The sequence below is a fragment of the Coenobita brevimanus genome, chromosome 87 (assembly GCF_032717465.1).
Source record: "Coenobita brevimanus isolate Jiangsu-jjx chromosome 87, ASM3271746v2, whole genome shotgun sequence".
Classification (NCBI taxonomy): domain Eukaryota; kingdom Metazoa; phylum Arthropoda; class Malacostraca; order Decapoda; family Coenobitidae; genus Coenobita; species Coenobita brevimanus.
The window spans coordinates 19969201-19990027 of record NC_137040.1 but is presented as its reverse complement, the minus strand read 5'-3'; the positions used below and the strand labels follow the sequence as shown (position 1 = coordinate 19990027).

Sequence of the window (20827 nt, the reverse complement as noted above, 5' to 3'; positions counted from 1 at the left end):
AAGGTTTAGGAAGTGGAGAGATGGTATGGGGCAAAAGGGTTTAAGGGTAAATGCAGATAAAACAAAAGTGATGATATCTGGGGTTGGTGGCGGTACTGTCAAAGACGAGGGAGAGTGGCCATGTGCAGTTTGCCACAAGGGCGTGGGAAGTAATTCCATCTTGTGCGGTGTGTGTGATAAATGGGTGCATAAGAGATGTAGTGGTATCAGAGGTAGACTGTGAGATAATGCTGATTTTATGTGTACGGCGTGTCGGGGTGAGCAGGTGGAGATTGTCAGCTGTGAAAGGATTGAACTTGCTAGTGAATCTCTTGCTTGTGTGGAAGAGTTTTGTAATTTGGGAGACATGTTGTGTGCTGGAGGTGGGGCTGGAGCTAGCTCTGTGGCTAGGGTGAGAAGTGGTTGGAAAAAGTTCAGAGAGCTCTTTGCCTCTCCTGACATTGAGAGGACTCTCCCTACGTGCTAAGGGGTCTTTGTATGCAGCATGTATTTACCTATTTGTAGTATACAGGAATTGAGCAATGCTCGTGTTGTCCTGTCTCCCTATCCACATTTATCAAGTCTACCTTTACACACATGAATGTTTTTCTCATGCACCACCTCTTTGTCAAAGCCGTTCCAAATATTTAAGTATTTACCTAATATACCTAATTGTGATATACACGGAATGTACTATGCTCGTGGGTTTCCGTCGCTGTTTCTCAATAAGTCGAATTTAACTTTAAACTCGTTTATGTTTCTAGACTGGACGATCTCTTTGTCCAGGCTATTCCATAAGTCTATACTTCTGTAAGGAAAGCTATATTTCTTGATATCCTTCAAGCAGCTTGACTTTTTCAATTTCATTCCATGTCCTCTTGTTGCTCTCTTATCCCATACAAACAGATCTTCTTTGTCAATTTTATCTACTCCCACCATGGTCCTGAACTCCGCAATCATGTCTCCCCTCTTTCTCCTTTCCTCTAACGAAGGCAAATCCAGTTTTTCCAGCCTCTCTCTGTATGACAGGTCTGTCAGACTGGGGACCATCTTGGTTTCTGTTCTTTGTATTCTCTCAATCTTGTTTATATCTTTCTTTTTGTGTGGGGACCACACTACCGCTGCATATTCTAACCTGGGGCAGATCATGGCCACTATCAATTTTTTCATTTCCTCATCCATATAATGAAATGCTACTCTAATGTTAGTCAAGAGTTTATAAGTCTCTCCAACTATCTTGTTAATGTGCTTTTCTGGTGACAAACTATCTTGGACCAGCACTCCCAAATCTTTCTCTTCTCTCCTTTTTGTGATTAATTCATTACCCAAAAAATAATTCATTGATGGTCTCCTGGTACTTGTACCCATTTCCAATATTTTATATTTCTTTACATTAAATTTCATTTCCCACGTCCGGCTCCAATTGTGTATCCTATCCAAATCCTCCTGCAGTATTTTACAATCCTCCTCAACTTCTATCTTCCTCAAGATCTTTACATCATCAGCAAACAGACTTGCATAACTGTTCACTCCATCTACCATATCATTTAGGTAAATCAGGAACATTACTGGCGCCAACACTGAGCCTTGAGGGACTCCACTTGTTATTTCCCTCCATCCAGACATCATTTCCTTTATTACTGTCCTCATTTGTCTGTCTCTAAAAAAGTCTCTCATCCATTCCAGAAGTTTCCCCTTTAGTCCTCCTGTATATTGTAGTTTCCACATTAGTCTCTTATGAGGTACCTTGTCAAAGGCCTTCTCTAAGTCTAAGTACACACAATCCATCCAACCATCTCTCTCCTGTACCACATCAATCGCTCTTGAGTAAAAGCTCTACAAGTTAGAAACACATGACCTTCCACTTCTGAATCCAAACTGACAATCAGCCAAAATATTCATCTCTTCCAGATATTTTATCCATCTGTCTTTCAGGATTCTCTCACACAATTTTGCGACCATGGTGGTTAGAGACACTGGTCTATAATTCAGGGGTTCTTCCCTGTTTCCTCCCTTGTAAATTGGTACCACATTTGCCCTCTTCCATTCTTTTGGCACTTTCCCCTCTTCCAGTGAGCATACAATTAAGCTGTGAATTTTATCCGTCAGTTGTTCTCTGCATTCCTTCAGTACCCAATTAGAAATTCCATCAGGTCCTGGGGCTTTCCTTACATCTTGAGTTTCCAGTAATTTATACACTTCCTGTACCTCCACTTTTATATCTTTCATCACCGGAACATTTCTAATCACTCCTTCCCCTTCCACAAGCTCCTTTAGTGAAAAGTGACTGGAAACGTTTGTTCATTATTTCTGCTTGCATTGCCGTATCCTTAAAGACCTCTCCTTCTACTTTCAGCTTGGTGATTCCTTCCTTTTGTTTCAGTTTGCCATTAACAGATCTATAAAACAGTTTGGGTTCATCCTTGCATTTGTCAATTATACCTTTTTCAAAATTCCTTTCTTCTTCTCTACGTATTCTTGTGTATTCATTTCTAGTTCTTTTATATTCTTCCTTTGTTCTGTCGTTACCTCTCTTTCTCCAATTGTTCCACGCCTTATCTCTCTCTTTTTTTGCTATCATACACCTTCTATTAAACCACTCCTTTTTCCTGTTTTCTTTCCCTCTTACTCTTGGTACAAATTTTTCCACTCCCAAATTATAGAGGTCTAGAAAGATATCCCACTTCCTCTGTATCTCTCTTGTTTCTCTGAATTTTCTCCAATCCACATTTTCAAAAAAGTTTCTCAATCCTGTAAAATTTGCTTTGCCAAAGTTGTATCTTCCCTGTCTATGAAGCTCGTCTCTTGGCTCGACGTTTCCTATTAACATCTGGAACTCAGTGACCACGTGATCACTTTTTCCCAAAGGACAGAGATATTCCAATGATTCTGTTACATCGGGTTCTTTGGTGAACAGTAAATCTAACCTTGCTGGTGTGTCCTCACCTCGAAACCGTGTCTCTTCTTTGACCCATTGCGTCATCACATTATTCATTATTATATTTATATATGTGTTAGGCGTGTAATGCTGTATGGTAGTGAGACCTGTGCAGTGAAGGAGGAGGATATTCGCCGGCTCAGATGTACAGAAATGACAGTGATTAGGTGGATGTGCAGTTCGTCCCTGCGTCCAAGGCCTGAAGGGGCTGGGTTTACGATGGAAGAGTTGAAAGGTAGAATGGAACTGGAGTGTATTGGTGTTGTGATGAGGAGAGGTAGATTGAGATGGTTTGGACATGTGGAGAGGATGGGGGATGATAATTGGGTGAGGAAGGTGAGAAGTGTTAATATAGGGGGTGGGGATATGAGGGGTAGACCAAGAAAGACATGGGATGAGGTCATTAAGTGTGACCTCAGGGTTATGGGACTGAACAGGGAGGCTGCAATGGATCGTGCAGCGTGGAGAGCCACCATTAGTTGACCAAGGCCGACACATGCAAGCATGTTGGGGCCTTTGAAAACAAAAATGAAAGTCTTGCCTCTTGAATCCTAACTTAACCTCATATGCATAACCTTCCACACAGATGGAGTGTATCCAGTGACCATCAGTTTGTTAAAGTGGTTCCAAACCATTCATGTGCTCATCAGTACAAAGTTCATCCATCCTTCATAAATATTTTAATTCTGAAATAAATGGGCACAAATAAAGTACCCTTATGTCACCCCATCCTCTGCCACCAGGTTGCCCCCCCATCAACTCACACCACTTTATTTTATACACCTTTCCATCCCATCCTCCACCTCATCCTGGGTCTGCCCCTTCCACTTGCCCAGTTCACTTCAATCACATACACTCTCAGTCAGTTTCTTGTTATTCATTCTCTCCACATAATCAGACCATCTCATAGTATTTCTGACACTGAAATCAAAACCCCTAATCCCTCACCTTTTGTTGGCAGCTGAATTTTATGGTCGATCTGGTATTCCTGATGGATAATTATAAAGCAGCTGGGTTGAGTGGTCGGCCATTGTTGGTGATGTATGGAGATCTTGATGGGAACCCAAAGGATTACCCAGGCCTTGTTTGCACCAAGGTTTGTCATTTTTCAATATTTACATCGATTTACAGAACTAGTTTGGTTTTTACACATATTTACACTTAGTTACACTTTTTTACCTGTTTTTAAGAGATTGCAAAAGGACTTGAATATAAGTTGAGGAAGAGTAGATGCATGAATAATGTTAAAAAAAAGAAAAGAAGAAAACAAGTTTAATTACTCAAATATAATCTATAGATATTTGAACGGTTTGGAAAAGGTGATGATGTTAGCAAAGAGTATATATCCATTCATCATCCAATCCTATGCTGCCCCATGAGGAGCGTAGGAGCACAGGGCTAGGGAAGTTGGTCCTGACATTTAAGGTGAGAGTGACCAGCCTCACTCATCCCAGAGTGGTATTACGTGAGCAGTAAACCCCAACCATCCCTTGGATATAAACCTACACACGCTCAATCTGATTGGAGTGTCATAATTACCGTACCCACTAAACCACCAGGCACCATAATTTAGTTATATGGTTACCACCCAGCATAGTAAATGGTTTTGTGGTGTACAGGAAACCATGTGGCTTGTCACTCAGTGTAGAGTCACCTATAGGCAGAAGGAAGAGGAAAGGTGAAGGAAAGAAAGGCAGAAGAGGGAGTTTAAAGTCACTTGTAGGCAGAAGTAAGAGGAAAGAATGAAGGAAAGAAAGACAGAAGAGGAAGGAAGGAAGAGAGGAAAGGGCAGACACCCTAAGCAGCACTACATTGAGTGAGTGGATTGTGAAGAGTATATATTTATTCAGAAGTAGGCTGGATAAATTTGTTGTTTTTATTATGCTATGTGGTACTCGCTCACCATCCACTCACTCGGTGTAGTGCTGCTCTCGGGTGTCAGTCCTTTCCTCTCTTCCATCCTTCTTTCCTTCCATCCTCTTCTGTCTTTCTTTCCTTCCATCCTCTTCTGTCTTTCTTTCCTTCCATCCTCTTCTGTCTTTCTTTCCTTCCATCCTCTTCTGTCTTTCTTTCCTTCATTCTTTCCTTGTCCTTCTGCCTACGGGTGACTTTACACTCCCTCTTCTGTCTTTCTTTACTTCATTCTTTCCTTTTCCTTCTGCCTGTGGGTGACTCTACACTGAGTTACAAGCCAAATTGTTTCCTGTACACCAGGAAACCATTTACTATGCTGGGTGGTAACCATATAGCCAAATTTTGGCACCTGGTGGTTTAGTGGGTATTATTGCGCTCCAATCGGATTGAGCCGGTGAAGGTTTATATCTAAGGGGTGGTTGGGGTTGATTGCTCATGTATTGCCACTCAGGGATGAGTGAGGTTGGTCACTCTCATCTGAAATGTCGAGATCAACTGCCTAGCCCCAGGCTCCTACTCTCCTTATGGGGCAATGTATGATTGGATGATGGATGGATGGATGGATTTTACTATGCTACTCTTGTCTGTCTGATCAAGCAGACCCATCAACTGCAGACGGTCAGCTGCTCCTGTAGGGTCATCCATGCATTGACCTATGTTCCCATGCGACTGATGGCTCTTTGCTACAGTGGGGCTCAGTTTGGAAGTTTTGTTCCTGGGTGGATGCCACATTTGCATCTCTGCCCATTTAACCCCTTAACTGCGGGGCGTCACTTTCGTGACGCTTGGGAGCAAGGGATCATAGCGCGGGGCGTTGCTTTTGTGATTCTGTGTTATTTTGAATTCACCCGGGCTTCCAAGTGGGGGCTTGTATCATCTATCAGTACTGCCAATGTCCAACACTAGTCAGCACTCCTAATCTCATCTGTACTCCCATCCATTGTTGACAATTTAGCCATTTCTCCCCGTTCTTGACTCCCCTCCCTACCTCCCCTCCATTACCCTATCCTCTCGCCTGCCCGGCTGTGCTACACTAAGTAAATCTTCCCTGGAATTTTTCACTGATTTCATCCATTGAATTAAGCCCTATGCCCTATTCTTATACCAAATAATATATACAAGAAAGAAATAAGGTAAGTGAGAGTGCCATACACCTGGAATTGGCTAATTATCACCTGACAACACCTCATGTGCACTCGTTCGCTAATTTTCGCTGTTTATTTCCCCTTGAAATATGCTGTATAATCTATTTTCGTAATAAATATACATATAAGGAAGGGAGAAGCCTAAGTGATATTTACATTCACCTGGAACTACCTAATTTATAATGTGTTGTCCAGATTTCCTGCCAATCATTTCACTGCTATATATAGCTGTGTCAAGAGGCTAAGTTGGTAGTAATGAATTTCCCTAGGTAGGCCACCACCCCGGCCCACCCTTATTAGTTCACTCTCATCTTCCAACGTGGAGGTACGTCAGTTCACTCTTGCTAGCTTCAGGGACTTTTCACCCCCATGCAAAGGGCCCTGTGACCTTTACCCCCTACTAAACCTCGTGTGGAAAGAGGTAAAGGGCTGACAATTGATAAAAGAGTGACTACGATCTTTCTATTGAGTAAAACAGTGCAAGTGGAATTGTAAATAATGTGTAAACAGCAAGTGAAAGTAATGAATGTAAATAAACGTGAACAGTGGAAAATAGTTTTATAAGTTACTTCAAGTGACAGTGCATAACACAGTGTAAATAAAATAGAAATGTAAATAACGTAAATAAAATAGAGAACGTAAATAGAAATGTAAATGAGTAGTATTATAAGAATACGAGTATATACCCTATAAGTAATGAAAGTGAAAGTTTCACTCTAGCATGTCTGAATACTCTGAGTTATGAGAGTGAAGGTGACAGTGACATTCACTCTCAGTGCTAGTATACAGGACGAGAAAGTGAGTGCCACGTACAGTAATCACTCTAATATCCGGACGCCCAATAACCGAACATCCCCACTAACCGAACCTTATCGTCCTGGGATCAGACATTCCCAAAATGGTCCGGGGGGGGGGGGGAATCGATTTTTTTTTTTGCCGTCCGTAATTTGAACTTGCCGCGCGCGCCGCGTGAGAGCATTGTTTTAGTTCGTCATTCCTCCGACATCCGATAGAGCGCCGCTGCATCCTCCCCACTTCCCGCCTGTCTCTCACCGCGACTAGACCTACGCTGTTCGTCATGGCTGCCCACGTGCTCGCTTTTGTGGTGGTGCCGTACTTGCTGCAAGGCCTCCTGCTGCTCTCTGCCCTACTCTTAGTGTGTGTGATGATGGCCCCGCCTCCTGAGAAAAGGAAGAGAGTGGTGTTGACTCTGGAGAAGAAACGGGAGATATTGGAGAAGGTTGATGCGGGTTGGTCTTCTTCACGCATTCTCCGCGAGTTCAACCTGGCCCGGTCGACTTTGTTCGATATCAAGCGTTCCCGAGACAAGCTCATGCAGTACACGGCTGACTTCTCGTCGAGAAACAAACGCAACGTGGAGAGGAAGGTTATGTTTACCCCCAAGTATGCAGAGATCGACCGCTCCACGTTGATTTGGTATCGACAGCAACGTGCAGCTGGTGTGATGGTACGTGGAACGGAGCTGAAGGCTGCTGCTGAGAAGTTTGCAAGGCTTCACGATGCCCTTGACTTCAAGGCATCCGAGGGTTGGCTCTTCGCGTTCAAGTTACGACATGGCCTTACTAACCGTAAAGCACATGGCGAAGCATTGGACGCTAACGAGGATGGAGTGGACGAGTTTCGGCACAAGGTGAAAGGCTTGATCGACAGGGAGGGCCTCACTCTCGGTCAAGTCTATAACGCTGACGAAACTGGCCTATTCTATCGCTCGGTGCCAACGAACACTCTAGCCGATGAGACGGAGAAGCATGTACCTGGCCGCAAGCTTTCTAAGGAACGGATATCAGTTTTGTGTTGTGCCAATGCTAACGGCATGCACCGGCTTAAGCCCATTATTGTTGGCCGTGCAAAGCAGCCTCGGTGCCTTCGTGGGGTGATGGATGTCCTTCCTGTCATATGGTACCATTCTTTGAAAGCATGATTCACAGCTGTGATTTTCAAAGACTGGTTTCACCGTCACTTCGTCAAGGAGGTCATCCAGTACCAGACGAAGACACTGGGAATTCCTCGCGACCAGGTAAAGGCTCTCCTTCTCCTCGACAATGCACCTGCCCACCCGTGTGACAAGGACTTGGTTGCTGAAAATGGCCGTATTAGGTGCATGTTTCTGCCACCTAATACGACTGCTCTCATTCAACCAATGGACCAAGGAGTGATCGTGGCAACAAAGCGCCTGTACCGTCGGAAGTTCCTGGATGAGGTGATGGTTGTTCTCGAGGACGAGGACGAGCGCAGGGAAGGACGTGACACTCGAGGCAAGCGGACTTTGGAAAACCTTTGCCGCTACAACATCAAGTCTGCGCTGTACAACTGGGCTAGTGCATGGAAGGAAGTCCCTGTGAAAACTCTTGAAAATGGTTGGTCTCGTTTGCTTCTCGGAACAGATGTGGAGTACGATTTTCTAGGGTTTGACGTGGATGACTTCCATGCACGGCTACGTACGCACGGCGACGATGTTGATGTGGACGATGTTCGTGAGTGGTTGGACGACGACGAGGGCGATCCTGGGTATCAGACGTTGTCTGATATCGAGATCGCGTCTTCAGTTGCTGGTGTCAGTCCCGAACTTGAAGATTCCGACGACGAAGGCGATGATGATTCGGACTCCTCTCAGCAGGACACTACTCCAGCCATCCCCAAGCTGAGCGCACTCCGGGAACACCTAGAGTTCGTCCTAGACTACCTGGAACACCCGGACTGCGACAGGGAGATGGGGCCCTTGGGACTCGTGGAGGAAGTGCGTGCTTTCAGGCAGCGCATCATCAATCGCCAGAATCGTCGGTCCTTGCGTCAGTCAACGATTGACAGTTTTTTCAGGCCCGTGACCCCCGCTGTGCCAAGCCCTGGTTCCACTCCGTTGCCTCCCCAAGACAGGCCCTCATGCTCCGAGCCACAGCCCAGCACTTCAGCTACAGTGGAGTCACCGCTCGATGTGAGTTTGCGGCTATCTTCAGAGTCTTCTGTAGTCGGTACGCCATCACCACGACCCACCGATGCACCCCTTGGTCGCCTGCCAGTGATACTCTCGGACTCTGATAGTGAATAAACAGCAAGAACTTCTCCACTAGACCACACGGGAATTTTGAGTGTTGTGCAGTGAAAAAAACGGTGTGTTGTGTTAAGGTTTTCAAGTTGGGAGAAAAGACTCAGTAGAAAAGAAATTTAACGTAACTAACCTTCTTTGTTTTGGCTTTGGAAAATTAAAAAGACTTGGGAAAAGTTAATGTGCAACACTTAAAGTAAATGGAACATTATTTGGACTAAAGTGAACACTATGAAGAGAACGGACTTCTGTGTGTTAGTGACTAAGTTACGTGCAAGACTTCAGGAAGAGTGTAGTGCAAGTGCTTCAGGAAATCGTTCTTACTGTCAGAGTCCGAGAGGAGGCGGTTATTCATCGAGGTGGCCAGGGACTTGCTGTAAGTAGCCAGAATGTTTCATGTTGTACTATTTTCCATACTATACTTACCAGAATGTTTCATATTGTACTTTTTTCCATACTATACTTACCAGAATGTGTCATACTGTACTTCTTTCCATACTATACTTACCTCATGCATGTGCAGTAGGAATGTGTTTTTCAGAGTTAGGTTTGGTTAGAGTCCATAAGTACCAGAATGTTTATTAATGTATGAGCATACTTCTAAACCCACATTTTATGTTTCTTTTGCATTTATTTCAGTCATTTATGTGCCTTATTGGTGTGATTTGGGTGTTAAATAGGTGCTATGCATGTCCGGAGGGAGTTGTATAGGTGTTTCTCTGAGTTAGGGTCCATAAGTACAAGTCCATTAGCTGGGGCCCAATATCCGGACGAAACCAATATCCGAACCTACCGATGGCTCTATTGATCCGGATATTGGAGGGGTTACTGTATTTTACTGAAAGAAATTGAATCCCTACAGTGACAATAAACTAATACTACTGAAGGAAACCTATGGATAAAGACTGTAGATATATATAAGTGTTATATAGTAATAGAAATATAAAGTGTGAGGGGTTTTATGAATAATAAATGACAAGTACCAAGAGCGAACTAGCGCAAGTGCGACGGTCAGACGCGCTCGTAATTTTCATTGCTTTCACAGTGGGTTTTTTTTTGGAGTATGGATCCCAAACTACTTGAAAATCATAGAGTAGTGTTTATAGTGTTAATATCTGGCTGTGGTAATCATATTACGGGTTGTCGGGAAGTGTAAAGTGGAGACTTCGTTACCCAACTTCAGAGGTCTCCACAAGTCCTACGGTAACCGACGAATGCTCAACAAACATTCCAGGAGAAAGCTGAAGATATGTGCCATAAGCATATATAATTTTAATATTCTAGGACTAATAACTGATTTTTGGCAAATATTTTTTGAGAGTCTGTCGGAGCCCGAATAACCCCACAGCACACGCAAAACATTGGTAAACATGCCCGCGGTGTAGGGGTTAAAAGGGGCACAATAGCAAACTCCATTTCTCTCCATTATTTGGCTGTATAGTTACAATCCATTGTTGTAAATGGTTTCCAGAGTTACAGGAAACCATTTGGCTTCTTACTTGGTGTAGAATCACCCGAATTGGAAAGAAAAGTAATATATAGTGACAGGAAGGATAGGAAAAATGAGAAGAGAGGAGAACAGGCACAATAAAGGGAATGGTAGACATGGAGGAAGGAGTAGGCAGCACTGCATCAAGCAAGTTGATGATAGACACCCCTACCTACCACAAACTGGAATGAGGTAGGACAACACGAGCATATGTCAAATCCTATATACTGCAGCTAGGTAAATACACCTGCTTCCTTGTTTGTACCCATATGCTGAAGTTAGGCTAGGGTAGGGGAGGTTGGGTTGAGTTGAGTTAGGTTAAGTTTGGTTGGGTGTATGAATGTTATATTAGGTTAAATGTACCAGAATTTGTTTTTTACTACATATTTATAGCTATTTTGTGTGGTAGGTGGGGGCGCTCACCATCCACTCACTCAATGTAGTGCTGCTGTCGGGTGTCTGCCCTTTCCTCTCCTCCATCCTTCTTTCCTTCCATCTTCTTCTGTCTTCCTTTACTTCATTCTTTCCTTGTCCTTCTGCCTACGGGTAACTTTACACTTCCTCCTCTGTCTTTCTTTCCTTCATTCTTTCCTCTTCCTTCTGCCTGTAGGTGACTCTACACTGAGTGACAAGCCAAATGGCTTTCTGTACACCAGGAAACCATATACTACGCTGGGTGGTAACCATATAACCAAATTTTGGCGCCTGGTGGTTTAGTGAGTAATTATTGTGCTCCAATCAGATTGAGCCGGTGAAGGTTTATATCCAAGGGATGGTTGGGGTTGATTGCTTATGTAATGCCACTCAGGGATGAGTGAGGCTGGTCACTCTCATCTTAAATGTTGGGACCAACTGCTTAGTCCTGGGCTCCTACTCTCCTCATGGGGCAATGTAGGATTGGATGATGGATGGATGGATATAGCTATTTTATGCCAATTTGCACCTCTTTACTTATTTACATGTGTTTACACTAGGTTACAACTGTTTATCTATTTACACCTGTTTTATGTCTGTTTACAGATGGTGTCAGCAAAATAGGACATTGTGAGCCTAGAATTATTTTTGCATTCGTGTTGACATAGTATTGCAGTCCTTCACCTGACAGAACTGAATAAAGTAATCTTGCAGTAACTATGATAATTTGTGAATTACAATATTGTCTAGAAATCATTAGTGAGGTTTTCCTGTTCTATAATGAGTATGAAGCATTAATGTTTGGGGTAGGGTTGTGAGAGGTAGACCAAACAAGACTTGGGATGAGGTCGTTGAGTGTGACCTTGGGGATAAAGGACTGAATAAGGAGGCTGCCAGAGATCGAGCGGCATGCAGAACTGCCATTAGGTGACCAAGGTCAATGCATGCAAGCATGTTGGAACATTTAAAAATGAAACGAAACGATAGTGCATTTTTCTAAGGTGACGTTTATGTGAAGCTGCAGAACGTGGTGAATGTTTTTGGTGTATCCGATAGAGCCAGGATTCCAGGGGCTTGAATGATGAGTGAATGGATGTGTGGCCCATTGGATTGGGCAAATTTGGGCTGTCTGGACATTGCTACTCCTCCCCGTGCCCTAGGGTGAGAAAAGAGGTGTGGATGATGATGATGACAAACATTCCAGACTCCTTTCAGCTCATTTTTAACAATGTTTTCAGATTGGGGGTTATTTTGGTTAGTAACCAAGGAGACTCATTCCTGTGTCATAGGTACGATAAGGCTGATTGAATTTCATGGATAATGTTCAAGTTGTGGGTATCCAAGGAGACTCATAACTAAAGGTCATCACAGTTCATGCAACCTTAACTTCATATCCAGGTTATTGGTTGTGGCACAGTTTCATCAGGTGTGTGAGGATAAGGTAGTCTGGAGGTGCTTCTGTCACACTCTGTCTGGGAATTCCCAGGAGGAAGCAAGGTGTCGGAGATGATGATGAAAAAGGAGTGCTCATACTAAGATCATAGGGCCATATTATAAGTCACTTAGGAGGTTTCATAATACTTCCTCTGTAGTGAAATATATAGCATATATCCCTTTATCATGCTCTCATATGTTATTTATATCATTTAATAGTGATGCTTTTTGTAGCAATTATACAGATGATTGTTGAAATATTATGTGCAGCATAAATTGCTAAAGAATAAGTGTTATGAAATCTCCAAAGCCTCATACAATACAACCCATAATGTGAATGTTATCTCTCTTGTAGGTGAATGTACCTTTCCAATATGGGACCCATCACACAAAAATGATGATTCTGAAATATAAAGATGGACTGCGAGTGGTTATTCACACTGCAAACCTCACGCCTGATGACTGGTATGAGAAGACACAAGGATTTTGGGTTTCTCCAGTCTTTCCAGAATTAGGTGGGTTTTCTTTCATCTTCATCATTTTTCTTTTGTCACTACTTTGCAAACTTCTTCTCTTATATCCTCCCTTCCTCTTTTCCTTCCATATCATCATCATCCCTTCTTTCCTTCCTTCCTTCCTTCCTTCTTTCTTTCCTCCCTCATTCCCTCCCTCCCTTCTGTATCATTGTCAGTTTTCATCATCATCATCGTTATTCTTTCTTTGTCATTTCCTCACTTTCTTCCTCATTTCTTCCCTTCCTCTCTTTTCCTTTCTTATCATCATCATCCCTTCCTTTCTTTTTTCTTTCCTCCATCTTTCCCTCCTTCCCTCCCTTCTGTATCATCATCATCCTCATCATCACCACCACCGCCACCGCCATGCATAAACGATGTTTTGAGAATATAAGCACAGCTGCTGTGTTGTGATTAATACTGAGAATAGAACCTCATTATACTGGATCATTTGGGGGAAAGCCATATCTAATAAAGTCGATTTGGTAAATCCAGCGGTCCCCCTGAAGTGGGATTTCAAGCACCTAATGGAAAATAATATAATGTATAATAACATATTCTTTTACTGAAAATGAAAACTGTACCCATTTTACACTAACTTTGTCCATAACTTCACACCCTTGTCCGTTCCAGCCCAACCCATGTCTGTGGAAAACACTGCTTCCAGCATTGGAAACTGCATTCTATTCATACAGTCATGTTAGTTTTACAGTATTATATATTTCACTTAATTAGGTTACAAGTTGATTGTAATGTGAATATCTGTCTGTCTATCTATCTATCTATAGCCTGATGCCCTAATCCCGCAAAGGGTGGCCGCAGACAAAACGCCTCCAAGTCGCTCTGTCACCCACCATTTGACTACCCTCCCCCCAACTCACCCCCCCCAACTCACCCCCCCCCTCCCTCATATACCTCTCAACTCCATCCCTCCACCTCATCCTCGGTTTACCCCTCCCTCCCCCCACCCCACCTACATACACCCTCTTAGTCAGTCTTTCATTCTCCATTCTCACCACATGTCCAAACCACCTCAGTGTATTTCTCCTAAACTTTTCAACCACATCCACATCCACCCCACAACGTTCCTTCACTTCTTCATTTGTCAACCTGTCCTTCCATGTCACTCCACATGCTCCTTTCAAGTAACTCATTTCCACTGCTCTCACTCTTGACTTGTTCCCCACTTGCAAGGTCCACACCTCACTTCCTTACGTCAGGGTAGGAATCACAATACTGTCATGCAGTGACTTCTTACCTTCCATACTCACCTCCCTATTTCTTATCACTGCTTTCAGTAAACCAACAACCTTCCTTCCCTGCTGTACCCTTTCACGCACTTCATCCCCCAAAGTTCCATCCTTACACATCACACTACCCAAGTACTTGAATGCACTCACATTCTCCATATCCTCACCATCCAACCTCACTGTACATTCTGTGACTTCATTTCTCTCAGACACCATTACTTTACTTTTGTTTACATTAACTTTCAGATTCCTCCTCCTACACACTGTCCCAAATTCATTCACCAAACCTTGCAACTCCCATTCATCTTCACTCAGTAATACTGTATCATCAGCAAACAGCAACACCGGAATCTTCCAAATCTCACCCTCATTTATTAGAGCCACCCCCACATCCACTGCCCTACCTTGCACCTCCTTTACAATGCCATCCATGTATATATTAAACAGCCATGGAGACATCACACAACCCTGTTTCAGTCCCACACAGAGATCAAAGAACTCACTCAGCTCACCATCCACTCGCACCGTAGCCCTAGCTCCTTCGTACATACTCTTCACAGCACTCAACAATTTCCCCTCCACTTCATATATTCTTAATACCTTCCACATACCTTGCCTATCTATTCTGTCATAAGCTTTCTCCAAGTCCATGAAGGCAGCATACACTTTCTTTCCTTTCTCTAGATACTTCTCCACTAAACATCATAGAACAAATATCTGATCTACACACTCTTTTCCCTTCCTATATCCCCTTTGTTCTCCAACTAGCTCCTCTTCATATGCCTAACCCTATCAATGAGTATTCTACCATATATTTTACCAGTCACACTAAGAAGGCAAATACCCCTATGGTTACCGCATACTTCTCTCTCCCCTTTTCCTTTGTATAAAGGAACAATTATACCTGATTTCCAGTCCTCTGGAACCCTTCCTTCTTCCCAAGCCAATCTACACAACTTGCATATCCACTCCACAAAAATCTCACCCCCATACCTCAGCATTTCACCACACACTCCATCAATTCCTGGGGCCTTTCCCAACTTAATCTTCTTCATTCCTTCCACTACTTCTGCCCTGCTGATTCACTATATGCCTTCTTCTTTTGTTCCACAGCTCGTTTCACCTCATCATTCGACCATGCTGTCACTTGCACTCCCTTGCATCAACTCCTATCTATCTATCATCCAGTCCTACATTGCCCCATGAGGAGCGTAGGAGCCCGGGGCTAGGCAGTTGGTCCTGACATTTTAAATGAGAGTAACCAGCCTCACTCATCCCTGAGTGGCATTACACGAGCAATCAACCCCAGCCACCCATTGGATATAAACCTTCACCGGCTCAATCCGATTGGAGCGCAATAATTACCCACTAAACCACCAGGCGACAAAATTTGGTTATATAGTTACCACCCAGCATAGTAAATGGTTTCCTGGTGTACAGGAAACCATTTGGCTTGTCACTCAGTGTAGAGTCACCCACAGGCAGAAGGAAGAGAAAAGAATGAAGGAAAGAAAGACCCACAGGCAGAAGGAAGAGAAAAGAATGAAGGAAAGAAAGACAGAACAGGGAGTGTAAAGTTGCCCATAGGCAGAAGCACAAGGAAAGAATGAACGAAAGGAAGACAGAAGAGAATGGAAGGAAAGAGGGATGAAGGAGAGGAAAGGGCAGGCACCTCACTCCACAAACCACCTCACACGCTGCGCCTATCTCTTCCGTGAATATCTTACATACGTCTTCCACCCCTTCCATCTGCTCTAGCTCATAACTTCCCAATCTTTCTTCCACTAAGCTCTTATACTCTGCCATTTTCTCCCTATCTTGCAAATTCTCCACTCTCCTCCTCAACCATTTTCTTTGCAGCTTTACCTTGGCCATCACTAAGTGATGGTCCGAGACTCCATTCCCCCACCCTCTCCACACTCTTGCATCAAACACTTGTCTTCTCATTCACTCATCCACACACACGTAGTCTATCATTGCCTTTCGTTGAACAAGTTCACCATCCATCTTCCTCATTACTCTCCTTGTATACCGGTGGATCGTCTTATGCCGAAAGTAGGTGTTGGCTATTGCCAACCCCTTACCAGCACAGATGTCCACCAAAGCACTACCATTCCCATCCACTTCAGCTGGCACACCCCACTGACCAACCACTCCATCCACTCGTACTTTCCCAACTTTGCCATTCATGTCTCCAATCAAAAACACACTCTCGCTCCTCTCAAATTTGTCCATACATGCTTCTACTCTCGCCCAAAACTCATCTTTCACTCTTGCCACTCTGTCCTCTGTCGGAGCATAAACACATACAATCGCCCAAGCATGTATACCTACTTTCATCCTCACCCATACAATCCTTGCACCCACTGTTCCATACTCTTTTATATTCTCCCTCCACTCCTTGCTTATCATCAGACATAACCCTCTCTCTTGCCCTGATGTGAATATAATATACATTAATATGTTATGACAGTATTTACTGTTGTTGGTACGACAGCTTTGCGTGACCGAGCGATATGTAGGCATTATAGGCACTAGTATATATCTCATATCACATGTGCAGTATGTAGTGTCTACTGGAAACATACACAGCTTCTCACTAGGAATGTCAATCCACATGATGTATATCCACAATCCTGTTGTCCCAGACGACCAAGAATTTCATGACGTATTCAAACACTTGGGGTAACCAGCTCTAGTTGGTTATTCCACTTGAATGGAAATCTACCAGACACACTACATCACACACACATTTTCCCTCCTGGCTGTATATGTCACAGAGATTCCCTTCAGGTCAGAAGGGCTTAAAGAGAGCCCAAGAGTACGATCCTGGGCAGAAGGCAGGAGATAGGGTCAGCTAGGAGGTTTGCCATCATGCCTTGTTACATTGTCAGTCACACTTTGGTATAACTGTGTACAATAAACTACATAACCCAAGAGTGTTCTGTAACTCACCTTGCTTATGATACACAAAAGGGGAAGGTGAGAAAGAGAGAGACCTACCTATTCACTCTACTCGATTATACACCATTTTACTAAGCAGTGGCCCCGTTACACTCCACTGGTGATAGAGGGAAAGCCATTAATCTACGATACACGTACAATCTCTCCATCTGATCAAACCCCTGGGCTGCATTTATCAATATTGGTGACAGCAGTGAACAACGATACACTACAATAAACTACATTCATCGATACAGAGAAGAAATGCAGTGCCAGGAAATGTGACACTTGTACAGGTGAAGAACGTTGTGAAGCGGCTGAAAAATGGGAAGGCAGCTGGAGTTGATGAGTGTATGCAGAGATGATTAGGTGTACTGCAGAGAGAGAATGAAGTGCTTGTTGGAGATATGTAAGAAGGCATGGATGAGTGAAACTGTGCCAGCAGAGTAGAAAAAGGCTGTGATTGTACTACTGTACAAAAATAAAGGTGAGCGAAGTGAGTGCAAGAATTATCATAGCATAAGTTTTCTGAGTGTGGTATCATAGCATAAGTTTTCTGAGTGTGGTAGGGAAGGGATATAGAAAAATTATAGAGAAAGTAGGAGAGATATCAGAAGTCCTAATGAGTGATGAACAGGGTGGCTTTAGGAATGGCGGACGATGTGTGGATCAAATATTTGCAGTAAGACAGATAGTGGAGAAGGCTTGTGAGAAGGACTATAAGGTGTTTATGGCATTCATGGATCTGGAAAAAGCATACGACAAAGTGAACAAAGAAGGATTGTGAAAGGTTTTGCACATGTATGGTGTAGATGGTAAGCTGCTAGATGCCATCAAGATTTCTTATGATGGTAGTGAAGCATGTGTAAGGGTAAATGGGCATCTAAGTGAATGGTTCATGATCGGTGTGGGCGTGCAACAAGGTTGTGTGATGTCCCCCGGTTGTTCAGTATACTGTATATATGGATGGGGTGATGAGAGAAGTAAAGACACGAGTAATGGAGAGATGAATGGCGTTGGTAATGAATGGTGATAGATGGAATGTCTCAAATTTGTTGTATGCTGATGATGCAGTTCTACAGTACTTGCAAATACCAGACGAGAACTTGGTAGACTAGTGAATAGTTTTGCTGATATCTGTGAGCATCGTGCCTTGGGAGTAAATGTAGAAAAGAGTAGTGATGGTTATTGAGAGAGAAGGTGACTCCCAGAGTGATATTACAGTGAATGGAGAGAGAGTGGCATTGGTGAGAGAGTTCAGATAATGTACCTGAGTACAGTGATGGAAAAGAGAGGAAAATGTGCAAAAGAAGTGGAATGTAGTGACACAAGGAAGGAAAGTAGCTGGTGCAATGAAGGCCTTGATGAGAAACAGACTTCAGTGTTGCAGCTACACAAGGCTTAAATGAAGGAGTTTTAGTGCCATCTTTAACATAATGATGTCAGACAATGGTGTAGCATGAAAATGAAAAGTCAGGAGTGAGAGCGGTGGAGATGGGAGTGCTGAGGAATGTATGTGGAATACAGAGAGTTGATGGGATACGAAATAATGTGATTCTTGAAAGATGTGGAGTGGGGAAGTCTGTGGGCACCAGAATCGAAGAGAGTGTACTGAGATGGTATGGCCATGTGGATAGAATGGATAACAATAAAATGATGAAAAAGGTATATCTGAGGGAATTTGAAGGAGGGAGGAGGCGAGGTAGGCCAAGAAGAAGGTGGAAGGATATGGTGGCTGAGTGTATGAGGAAGGAAAGTTTGAAAGTCAGTGAGGCTAGAGGACTGACAAAAGATCGATCTGGCTGGATAAATGTTGTGAGAAGTGCATGATTAGGGATTTGGCACCCTTTTTAACGTGACAGCATTCGGTTTGACTACATCAGATATGTTTATCTGAAGCTACAGAATGTGGTGATGTTTTTGGCGTATCAGATAGAGCCCTGGTGAGAGAGGATAGTGTTTGGAAATTCCCTGTACTGTTGTTTGCAGATGATACTGTGTTGTTGAGTGAAGACGAAGGGGAGCTGCAAGGCTTGGTGGATGAGTTTGAGAGAGTGTGTAAGAAACGGAACCTAAAGGTGAATGTAGGGAAGAGTAAAGTGATGGTCTTTGAGAGAGGAGAAGTTAGTGAATGTACAGTGAGGTTGGATGGTGAGGAATTGGAAAATGTGAGTACGTTTAAGTATTTGGGTAGTGTGATGAGTAAGGATGGAGGTTTGGAGGGTGAAGTGCTTGAAAGGGTACAGCAGGGAAGAAAGGTTGCTGGTTCTTTGAAGCAGTGATAAGAAACAGGGAAGTGAGCATGGAAGTGAAAAAGTTACTACATGACAGTATTGTGATACCAACTCTAACGTACGGAAGTGAAGCTTGGACATTGTTGGAAGGACACAAGTCAAGAGTGAGAGCAGTGGAAATGAGTTATTTAAGAGGAGCCTGTGGAGTCACGTGGAGAGACAGGCTGACGAATGAGGATATAAAGGAGCGTTGTGGTGTGGATGTGGATGTGATAGGAAGCGTTATGAGGAACACACTGAGGTGGTTTGGCCATGTGGAGAGGATGGAGGGTGAAAGACTGACAAAGAGAGTGTATGTGAGTGAAGTGGAGGGGGGAAGAGGGAGGGGGAGGCCGAGGATGAGATGGAGGGATGGGGTGGAGAGGTACATGAGAGAGGGGGGTGTGAGTTGGGAGCAGGGCAGTGAAATGGCAGGGGACAGAGCGACTTGGAGGCGATTTGTTTGTGGCCACCCCAAACGGAATTGAGGCGTCTGGCAATAGATAGATAGATAGATAGAGCCAGGATTCCGGGGACTTGAATGATGAATGAATGGAAGTGTGGTCCATTGGATTGGGCAAACTTTGGCTGTCTAGACATTGCTACTCCTCACCTTGCCCTGCGGTGGGAAAAGAGGTCCAGATGACGATGATGATAAACTACATCGGAATATCACAGTTCCCTTACCTTTTGTATTTGCATTTGCATTTTAAAGAAACTGTTGTGTTATTACTGCTTTATAGCTGTGCATTTTAAAAGATTATTAAGACATTGTTCCTTGAAAGTGAGTGATGTCTTTGCCACTGGCCTGATAATAGAAAATATAATATGAATCACATAACATTTGTGCTTCCTTAGAAGTATGTAAGCACTCCATCATTAGACAGATAGTAAGTACAAAACAGTTTAACTTTAAATACTTAGCCAAATCTTAGCCAATAACAACAGATGAAATGCATAACATATGTAAACTTCTGGACAGTTCCCAAATACGATAGACCCTAGCTATAATGAACCCTTAAGATACTGGATTCAACAGACTCCACGAAGCCCACCAAATTCTTGTTGGCTATAACGAACATTATCCTTTAAATGGGGCATGGTGTTCTGTAGTACATGAATTTACTACCTTTTTTTTACTCTAACCAGGCCTGAAATTGCCCTCTCCTCATCTTGATTGCTGAGTTGTATTAATGTACTGTACGAGTAGTGATACTGTACTAGTTATGAAGAAGCACTGTGACAAGAATGTGGAAGAAGCTGCAACAGGGGATAATTATGGACCAAATTAGTTTAAAATGGGCATAGTTTACATTTTTAGTATTAGAATTTGCCATTGTACTTATTTATATTTAAACATGTGCTTGGAATCTGACCTCTGGAGGGATTGCCGGATATAATGGACCATCTGTTTTAACAGACCTAGCTTACCTCCAGGGGCGCAGCCAGAAATATAATTTGGGGGAGGGGGG

The 20827-nt window shown here is 43.3% G+C and overlaps 1 protein-coding gene across 1 annotated transcript in view; it reads left to right on the top strand.

The window, feature by feature from the left end:
* The window catches only part of LOC145411023 (tyrosyl-DNA phosphodiesterase 1-like), a 281158-nt gene that overhangs the window by 67878 nt on the left and 192453 nt on the right, over nt 1–20827 (top strand). The window contains exons 3-4 of the mRNA XM_080281084.1: nt 3879–4013; nt 12733–12892. Coding sequence (XP_080137210.1) covers nt 3879–4013; nt 12733–12892 — 295 coding nt within the window. The remainder of the gene's footprint in view (nt 1–3878; nt 4014–12732; nt 12893–20827) is intronic.